The 10,822-nt window shown below is 39.4% G+C and overlaps 1 protein-coding gene across 1 annotated transcript in view; it reads left to right on the forward strand.

The window, feature by feature from the left end:
• The window catches only part of mrps35 (mitochondrial ribosomal protein S35), a 38,644-nt gene that overhangs the window by 12,022 nt on the left and 15,800 nt on the right, over positions 1–10,822 (forward strand). Inside the window, exons 5-6 of the mRNA XM_043708880.1 lie at positions 1,869–2,001; positions 4,549–4,618. Coding sequence (XP_043564815.1) covers positions 1,869–2,001; positions 4,549–4,618 — 203 coding nt within the window. The remainder of the gene's footprint in view (positions 1–1,868; positions 2,002–4,548; positions 4,619–10,822) is intronic.

Below are 10,822 nucleotides of genomic sequence, written 5' to 3' on the forward strand. Positions count from 1 at the left end.
AGACACTTGTAGACCACTGTGTTAATGATGAGTATTGTACAATTTTGGAGTATTTTCTTCAGGAGGTATATGCATGTCTTAGACTGCTTATAAGACTGATCCCTGAATTGAGTTGTCCAGTGAGTTGGGATTAAATAGACAAGACCTAACTTATCTGGTGTTTAGAAGCATGAAATATAATTTCATTGAAATGTGTAATATTCTTAAGGGTACATACCTGAAGTTTATTTCTAAGGCTGAGGAATCTGGAAATAAAGATTACAGTCTCAGTTAGGAAATTTGTTTCAGTTTAAATTAGATTGGATGGAAGATATTGAGCAAAAAATAATAAACAAATGTAAATCCGCGTATAGCCAAAGGATTATTCGCACTGCAGCTTACATTTGAACAATGACATGAGTTGTTTGAGTATATTAGAGAAGTATGTTTTAATTATTTGCAACTGACTTGGGAGGATCAGTCTTAACCTAACTCCTCTCAGGAAACAGTTGAAACTGAGCAAGTTAATTATCCATTCAAAATTTGCTTCTTTTCCTGTAATCTTAATGTGTAGGCAACTGAGGCATGCAGCTAAGGCTAATAAAAAAAACAAAGAATAGGGTGCTGTAAACCAGAAACAATAACAGAAATTGCTGGGAAAACTCAGGAGCCCTGGCAGTGTATGTGGAGAGAAAGCTAAGTTTTGAAGAGGGGTCACTGGACTCAAACATTAAGTCTGCTTTTTCTCCACGGATGTTACCAGACCTGCTAAGTTTTCCGAGCAATTTCTATTTCAGAGCTAATGCTTGTTAAAGCACCATATTGCATTGTGACATAGGCCTGATGAAGTAAAGCTGTTGGACCTGCAGTTATTGGCAACAGTGCAGGAGACTAAAAGATAATGCGGCATTTTTCTTCATGCAGTCAAGAGTCACACAAGACCTCCTTTCATTTCACAGGGCGAAGCAACCTCTCAAAAGCTTTTTTCCTGATAAAGTTCTCTGTTCAACATACAACTGCTAATATCTATCCTTTCGCATTTGAGGGGGCAAGGTGTACACCAGTTAAAATAAAATCAGGCTTAATGATTAAAATTGAGAGCCTCCTGTTGAAACTGGGGTTGAGGGCATTAATCTGAGGGAGCAGATTTCAATCAGTAGCCTACTGAGTTAAAATTCTTTGTTTGTTTTTGTTGAGTATATATTTTAATCGCTCTTAATGAATTCACAGAAAGTCCATCCTTTGCCCAGCAAAACTATTTGTTTACTCCTCCACTAGTGCCTTGTGAAGTGTGCCTTCCTCCATGCTTTCTTTGCCCCTTGCCCTATGCACATTCCTCGCCCACCCTTGTTCTTTTGAGTCGAGCTATTATACATGTTGTTCTTTATAAGAAGAAAGAAAGCAATTCTGACCCGCTGGTGACTTTTATGAACTGTAATGTTTATTATTGGAACTAGACTGCTGTATTTTGTTTTCAATGTTGGTAGATCAGGCCTCTGAAAATGGTCAATTCATAAATTGAAATGTCGAGCAGTTGAAATCTGGCATTTTATTAAATTTGCCCTTCATAGAAAGATGAAACCTTTTATATCCTGTTCCCTTTTTTCTTTTTAATTTAAATTTGCATTTTTAAGTACTCTTCTTTCCAAAACCAGTCATAGAAAATAAAACACATTTTATTGCAAGTGATATATGCTATGATGACTACCCTAAAGTATACCAGTAAAATTGAGTTGAGGCTCAGTAACCTTAGGATGATTGCAGTTCTTTAAGTTTATTATGATACATTGTGAGCCAGTGTCATTTTGAGAAAGATTAGCTAATTATTTTAGAAATAAATGGCCCACCTGTATAAATCTGATAAAATATTTTGACTAAACTCAAGTAAGCCTTTCGTCTTTGTATTTTGAAGGTTAGACTTTCGAGTCTAAATTTGGATGATCATGCCAAGAAGAAATTCATTAAACTTGTTGGAAATCGATACAACAAAGACACAGATATACTTACCATTACGACAGACAGGTACAGTAACACGAAACCAATGTCAGTTATAAATGCAGTTAAGCATACAAAGTCACTGGGGCAATATCATCATTACAAAACAATAAATCTAAGTATCCAGAGGCAACATTCTGCTGTTTTATCCTCCTTAGTAATGTAGTTGTGTGATACAACATTGTTACAAAACAATTGATAATGTATGTGACTGGCATTTTTTGTACCTTTTCTCATACTGTGTGCCTCTGGGTTTTTAACCGGTTTAGCTCTGCATAATGGTTGGGAAAAAGAAGAAAATTATTTTCTGCTCTGACCTCATTGACCTCTAATATTTAACAGTATTGCTATCTCTATCCATCTTTTTTCCTTGCCTCTGTGTGGTTCATCCTTGGTCCTCCTTTTGTCATTTCAGCCACGTACCACCGTGGAGCATTCTTGGCTTCCTAATTTTCTTTATTTACTTTGAGTATCATTTCATGATGATATAATACTATCTTAACTATACTTCTGTCCTACCATCCTCAGTTCTGTGACTAATTGTTTGAATGTAATGAAGCATAGTCCTGTTTGGTTCAATGTTAGGAAGATTTAAATCGTACCATTTGACTCTGACCAAAAACTCTTCACTCCTGGCCCTGACTCCAAACTCTCTTTGATTGCATTTTCAGGCTGCACTTTTAGTGTCCTGGTTGGTCCAGCCATTCCATTTCTTTTCTGTTGTCAAAACTGCTTGCTTCCACCTCTGTAGCATCCACCATTACTGAAACACTTCATGTGACTTTTTGTTGCGCCAAAGTTCAGCTTCTCTGGAGCCTTTCTAACTGGTTTCTTGATCTGCACACAGCATAAAGTGTAATTTGTCAAATTCTGCTCAGTGTTGCATATCAACTTGCTAACCTATGACTTCTATTTTTGCCACTTGTTCCTGTCTCTCAAAATAGTGAATTTGAAATCTTCATTTACAAATCTGCCCTAGTTTTCATGTTTTAACCACCCTTTGCAAAAGTTAAAGCTCCCAAACTCTGTCCCTTTTCAAGTGTTTTGACTAATCTCTCATAGGCTCGATTTTGCTCTACAGTGCTTACTCCTACCTGTCATTGTTACAAATGCAGGTCCCTGTAATAGTCAACTAGAAGCTATTTTCTAATCAACTTGATCAGAGATGTTATGAAACACTCTGGAGTAGCTGGGACTTGAACCTGGTCCTCCTGACCCAGAGGTAGAGCTGCCACAACATTCCTCTGGGCCACTACCACTGAGGCCTGGGTTCAAATATGACCTGTTCCAAATATATGTAATAACCACTCTGAACAGGTTGCTGAGAAAATATTTGGGAACAGGGTGGGGCTTATTGCTCTGTTGGGGGAGTATCCCGACTTATGAACCAGGAGGCCTAGGTTCAAGTCCCATCTGCTCCAGATATATGTAATAACATGTCTAAATAGATTGGTTAGAAAGATATAGGAAGGTCCTGTGGTGCAATGGTAGTGTCCCTACCTCTGAGCCTCAAGGCATGATTCAAGTCCCATCTTCTTCAGACGTCTGTCATGTACATCTGAATGGGTTGCTATAGCTGGAGAAAAAAAGAACTGATTTCTTGAAAGTCTTGTGGTGCAGTGGTAGCATCCCTACCTCTGGATCAAAAAACCTGGGTTCGAGTCTCACCTACCCCATAGGTGTGCTGTAACCGATGTGAAAGGTTGATTCAAAATATTTAAGTGCCCTTGTGGCCCAGTGGTAATGTCCCTATTTCTGAACCTGAAGGGCTGGGGTTCAAGTTTCACTTGCTCCAGAGGCATGTCATGATATGTCTGAGCAAGTTGTTTTAAAAGTAAGAAGAGCTAAGCTGTATCCCAATGGGGTATTGACTTCTGGACAGGGAAGGATGGAAATTGGAGTTGTGCTAAACTAAAGATTTTCAACAAAACTCTTGTGTTTTTTTTAAAATATCTTCAGCTGTTGAATTCAGCATATAGATATTGTCCAGCTGTTGAATTCAGCATATAGATATTGTCCTGTTAAACACTGCAGCAAACATTTTTTCAATCTGTTGCATCAACCAAGCCTATTCTCCCCTCTCATCTTTCTTCTCAATGCTTGTTGTTCATTTCTGTTCATTGAGACACCTTGGAGCATTTTACAAGTGCTGTGAAAAATAAAAATACCTGTAGGTATGTACAGATTATGTTCCTACATACAGAATTAATAAATTGAACAGGGAAAGGAGTAATTTGAATGTGAAGAACATGGAAACCAAGGAAAAACAAAAGTGAACGGTAAAGCCACAGAAATAAGGATGGAAAATTGAGGCTTGAATATGTGGAGAGATTAGCTTCAGTTTTAAACTATTACATTTTAACCAAAGGGCCTGCCTTTACTTCATGAGCTTTGCTACTTGGAGTGATTTACAGAAGAACTATATGCGGAATATATACTAAAAACTTAATATGCTTCACGAAATTAAGTTCCTTTCTTATACCTAAAAATAGTCATTGAAAAGAGTAGCATAACTTTTTAAAAGTAATTTTAATATTACGTATCAGTTACAATTATGAACTACCTTTCTTTCAGATGTCCACTGCGGCGGCAGAATTACGATTATGCCATGTATTTGCTCACTGTTTTATACCATGAGTCATGGGTAAGTTAACTGAATTTGGGGAACTGACCATCTTTTGACATACCAAATTTTTCTTTTACAGTTTTCCAAAATGAAATTGAAAAAACCCTTTTGTTTAGTGCAAAACTTTGCTTTGCTGTACTACTTCTCTTTTGTTACCGTTTATCTTGATCTTGATTGCACGGAGTTGTGGCTGTCACTGACAAGGCTGGCAACTTTTTAATCATTCATGGGATGTGGCATTGTTGGGAAGGCTATCATTTATTGCCCATTCTTGAAAAGGACATTATGCAGGCTCAAGCTGACAAGTGGCAAGTAACATTGATGCTGCACAAATACCAGGCAATAACCATCTCCAGTAAGAGACAATCTAACTACTGCCTCTGACATTCCATGGTGCGACCATCACTGACTTTCCCCTGTCAATTTACTTGGAATTATCTTTGACAGGAAGCTCAACTGGACGTGCAATATAAATGCAGTGGTTACAAGAGCAGGTCAGAGGCTAGGAATACTGCCGCATGAAACTCATCTTATGACTCCCAAAACCTGTTTACTATATGCGAGGCAGGATTGTGATGGAATGCTCCCCATTTTCCAGGATGGATGCAGCTCCAGCAACAACAAGAAGGTTGACACCATCCAGGAAAAGCAGCCCACTTTGTTGGCATCACATACATAAGAATCCACTCCCTCCACCACTGATGCTCAGTACACAGTGCTGATACTATCTACAAGATGTACTGCAGAAATTCACCAAAGAAAGACAGCACCTTCCAAACCCATGATCAATTCCATCGAGAAGGACAAGGGCAGCAGATACATGGGAGCACCATCACTTGCAAGCTCCCCTCCAAGTCCCGCACCATTCTGACTTGGAAATATAGTGCCAATCTTTCAGTGTCGCTGGGTCAGATTTCTGGAAGAAGGCAGCTCACCATCTTCTCAAGGGCATCTGGGGATGGGCAATTAATGCTGGCAAGCCAGCAATGTCCATGTCCCAAAAGTGAAGATAAATAAAGTGGCGGTGAGCTGCTTTCTTGAACTCCTGTAGTCCATTGCTTTCAAGATACGCAATTCTGTTAAGGAGGGAGTTCCAGGATTTTGACCCAGCGCTAAAGGAATGATGATAGATTTCCAAATTAGGGCAATGAGGGAACGTGCAGGTGGTGTGTTCCCATGTATCTGATGCCATTGACCTTCCAGATAGAAGTGTTTGTGGTTTGGAAGGGACTATCTAAGGAACCTTGGTGAATTTCTGTTTTACATTGAGTAGATGATATGCAATGCTGCCATTGAGCATCAGTAACAGAGGGATTGAATGTGTGGTGCTAGTCAAGTGGGCTGCTTTGTTTTTGATTGCGTCAAGCTTCTTGAGTGTTGGTGGAGTTGCACTCATCCAGGCAAGTGAGGAGTTTTCTATCACACTCCTGACTTGTGTCTTGTAGATGGTGGACACCTTTGGGGAGTCAGGAGTTGAGTTACTCATTACAGTATTCCTAATCTCTGGGCTGTTCTTGTCGCCATAGTATCTGTACGGCTAGTGTGTTTTGAGAAGATTTGTAGCTCAAGTTGAGATTCTGGATGTACGTTTGTTTTTAGTAGTTTTGTCACCATACTAGGTAACATCTTCAGTGAGCCTCTGAGTGAAGCCCAGAGGCTTCATTCAGAGGCTCACTGAAGATGTTACCTAGTATGGTGATGAAACGTCTAAAAATGAACCTTCCAGCTCAGCGAGCAAGCCTATATCCGAATCTGTAAGGCTAGTCCAGTTCATTTTCTGGATAACGGTGGCCATGATCAACATCCTGGGAATTAAGTGCTGTTAATGCCATTGAATGTCAAGAGAACACAGTTAGGATATGTCTTAATGGGGAAGTCATTACCGGGCACTTGTGCAGTGAAAACATTATTTGCCACTTTTCAGCCTAAACCTAGATATTGTCCAGGTTTTGCTACATTTGGATGTGCACTGTTCAGCACCTGAGATGTCACGAATGGTGCTGAACATTGTGCAATCTTCAGTGAACATTCCCACTTCTCCTAGGAAGGTAATTGATGAAGCAGCTTAAGATGTTTCAGCCTAGGACATGGCCTTGAGAAACTCCTGATTTGGAGTTGCTGGTGTTGGATTGGGGTGTACAAAGTTAAAAGTCACACAACACCAGGTTATAGTCCAACAGGTTTAATTGGAAGCACTAGCTTTCGTAGTGCTGCTCCTTCATCAGGTGGTTGTGATGAAGGAACCACCTGATGAAGGAGCAGCACTCCGAAAGCTGGTGTTTCCAATTAAATCTGTTGGACAATAACCTGGTATTGTGATTTTTAACTTTGAGAAACTCCTAATGAGATTTCCTGAAGTTGAGATGACTGAGTTCCAGTAATCATAACCATCTTCCAATCAGAGGAGAATTTTCTCCTGATTCCCATTGACTCCAAGTTTGCAAGGACTACTTGATGCTGCGCTTAATCAAATCCAGCATTTGATGTCAAGGTTAGTCATTTTCACCTCCTCTCTGGAATGTGGCTCTTTTGTCCATGTTTGAACCAAGGCTGTAATGAGGTCAAGAACTAAGTGGCCCTGGTATAAGCTGAACTCAGCGTGAATCTGAAGTGAGTAGGTTATTGTTAAGCAAGTGCTGCTTAATAGGATTCGTAGTCTACAAGGGTACTAATTGCAATGTTTGGGACAAATTAAACCAAGCCAAATTGTGTTTGAGTATAATTGTACTGCTGCTCATGGCCCACACCAGTTTTTCCCAGTGTTAAGTTGTTAGATCTTTTCAAAGTCAATCCAATTTAGGAAGCAATAGTACTACACTACACCATATAACATAATCTCAATGTAAAGATGGGGCACAGATCAGTGCATTGGTTACTCAGAGTTTCTTTGGCCGTGTTTGACCTGATGCCATGAGACTTGATTGATTTTATTGTTGTCACATGTATTGAGATATAGTGGAAAGTGTACTTTGCATGCTATACTGTCAGATCGTACCGTACAAAGTGCATCAGGGTAGCAGAACAGGTTGCGCAGGGAGAAAGATCAGAGATCTTTCAAAAGTCTGATAACAGCAGGGAGGAAGGTGTTCTTGAATCTACTCGTATGTGTTCAAACTTTTATATCCTCTGCCAGACAGAAGAGGGTGAGGGAGAGTATAACTGGGGTTGGTGAGGTCTTTGATTATGTTGGTTGCTTTCCTGAGGCAGTGAGAAGTACAGATGGAGAAAGTGGAAAGAAGGCTGTTTTGCATGAGAAACTAGGCTATGTTCCTGACTCTGTAATTTCATGTGCTCTTGGGAAGAGCAGTTGCTATACCATGTTGTGATGCATTCAGGATTCTTTCTATGGTGCATCTCTAAAAATTAGTAAGAGTCCTTATGGACATGCCAACTTTTCTTCCTCTCCAGAGGAAGTAGAGATGTTGTTGTATTTTCTTGACTGTTGCATCGATGGGTGGACCAGGACAGATTGTTTGTGATCATCACTCCCTGGAACCTAATGCTGTCAACCGGCTCCACCAGGGATGAGTGTACGGCCAGGGAGGTGGCATCTGCTGTGGAGATGTTGCGCCACGAGGCAAATTGCAAAGGATCCAGACAGTTTGATAGGTTGGAGTTGATGACTAACCTCTCAAAGCACTTCATAATTATGGAGGTCAGAGCCACCGAGCAATAGTCATTGAGGCACACTGCTTGATTTTTCTTTGGACTAGGATAATGGTGGTCGTCTTGAAGCAGGAGGGGACTTTAGATCATAGTAAGGCGAGGTTAAAGATGTATGCATATACACCCACCAAGGTTCGCACAGGATCTGGGTGCACAGCCAGAGACTCTGTCTGGGCCAGTCACTTTCTGTGGGTTCACTCTCAAGAAGGCCGATGTAATGTCAACGGCGGTGCCTGTGTGGGTGCAGGTACATCCAAGGCTGTTGGGTCTAGAGTTAATGTTGAGGATGCTCAGGGCATCCCTCTCAATTGTATACCACTGTGCCACCATTAATGTGTCTTATCAAGACAGATTCTGAGATTGATTTTTCCAGGAAATTGTGTATAAGTTTTGATTTCTGTGAGTATGACTTTAAGACTATTGCTAGACTACTGTATCATAGCTCTCTCAATTTTAGCACTCATCCCCATATGTAATAAAGGAGGACTTTGTGGGGTCGACAGCAACTTTGCAGCTGTCATTTCCTGTGTTTTAGTCAATGGTCGATGATCTATCCAATTTCATTTCTTTTTGAAGGATTTTTAGCAGTTTATACAACTCAGTGACTTGTAAGGCCACTTCAGAGGGTATTTGAGAGTCAACCACATTGTTGTGTATCTAGCATCACATAGAGTCATTTCAGACCAGATAAGGACAGTAGTTTTCTTTTCCTAAAGAACATTAGTGAACCAGATGGGTTTTATGACAATCGATAATGGATTTGTGATTATCATTAGACTTTTAATTCCAGATTTTTGTTAATTCAAATTCCACCAGTTGCAATGATGTGATTCGAACTCAGATCCCCAGAATGTAAACTAGATTAGAGTCTAATGACAATACCGTCATATCCCCCAAGTAGGTATTTGTTGACCATTTTAATTGTCCTTGAACTGAATAACTTGTTAGGCCATTTCAGGAACAGTTAAGAGTCAATCACATTGCTGTGGGTCTAAAGACACGACCGAACCAGAGAAAGATGACATGTTTCCTTCTGTAAATGAATTTTAACAACATTGGTTATATAATTGTCATTCAACCAGCTTTTTATTCCAAATTTTTTCCTTCAGTCAAATTTCACCAGCTACAGTAGTGTGATTCAAACCTGTGACCCAGATCATGAGCCTTGACCTGTGAATTACTATTCCAGTGATGCAACCACTGCAACAGTCTTCCCTAAATCCTAGAGAAATTACTTAAAGAATGTTAGTCTGCATCTGAATTGTAATAAATTTCTGTTTAAAGAGCTAGTTGCTAAGTACCAAAACCTCCAGGCTTACCAAATATTTGGAATATAGGCAAGTTTTTGTTTTGCCTTTTTTAATGTGCTTCTAAATTCACTGTCACTACATTTTCAAGGTCTGTTGCTATAAGTACATGAGCACTGTGATCTTTTATTACTGATAAGAAAAGCCATTGACCCAGTGGCAGGTGGAAATTTTCAATGGCAGCAATGTACTAATGGTGAAAGATTAGGAGATGACTTGTTTATTGATGGTAGACAAACCCTTCATTCTTCTGACTATAATGTTACTTGAATGGGGAGACCAAGTCATCTGATATTTTCATGTTTTGTGTGTTGTATTCTGAACACACAGGAAAGCCTTTCGGTGAAATGGTTAGCTTCTGTTACCTTTCAGATCTAATATCAATAGTTAATGGAGATGTCAATCAGTTCTAATTGCACTTGATTTTTATGAAACATTTATGAGAACTGTGACATATTTGATTTTCCATGGTCAATGCAATCTCTTTCCAACTAGCTTGCAGATGAGTTGAAACGTATTGTTACAGAAGCTGCACCTGTCTGATGTTACTGAGCATGAGTACTGTTAAATAATTGCATTATTTAGACATTAGTTATTGTAGTAAGCTGTTCAATAAGAATTGGTACAGTCATAATCCATGGGTTGATTGCCTAGTTGACAAAATAGCAACATGCTGTAGTGAGTGGAACTTTACACTTTTTTCATCACCCAGTAACGTGAGAATCCAGCCCACATGGTATTCCACAAGAGAATGGATTTCTTAGTGATATTCCATACATTGTAACATTCAATATTAGTAGCCTCAACTGTAGAGATTGGTTTGGAATACATTAAATAATATATAAAGTAAAAATAATCAAATTATAGAAAATAGAACACGTGCCAAACCTAAATCCATAAAGAATTGTTTCTCATTTCAAGTTTTTCTTTGTGGCTCATGCTCAATTTCATTCGAGGAAATCTGCAGAAACTTTATAAATTTCTTTCTGTTGGGACAGTACATGATGAAATATGGCTATATTACTTGTTTTACAGTATATAGTTTGAATTATGTGTGCGTTTCTGCTTATTGCAGTGATCAAAAATATTAATTAGATTAGATTAGATTAGATTTAGATTACATTACAGTGTGGAAACAGGCCCTTCGGCCCAACATGTCCACACCGACCCGCCGAAGCGCAACCCACCCATACCCCTACATTTACCCCTTACCTAACACTACGGGCAATTTAGCATGGCCAATTCACCT

The sequence above is a fragment of the Chiloscyllium plagiosum genome, chromosome 19 (assembly GCF_004010195.1).
Source record: "Chiloscyllium plagiosum isolate BGI_BamShark_2017 chromosome 19, ASM401019v2, whole genome shotgun sequence".
In the NCBI taxonomy this organism is placed as follows: domain Eukaryota; kingdom Metazoa; phylum Chordata; class Chondrichthyes; order Orectolobiformes; family Hemiscylliidae; genus Chiloscyllium; species Chiloscyllium plagiosum.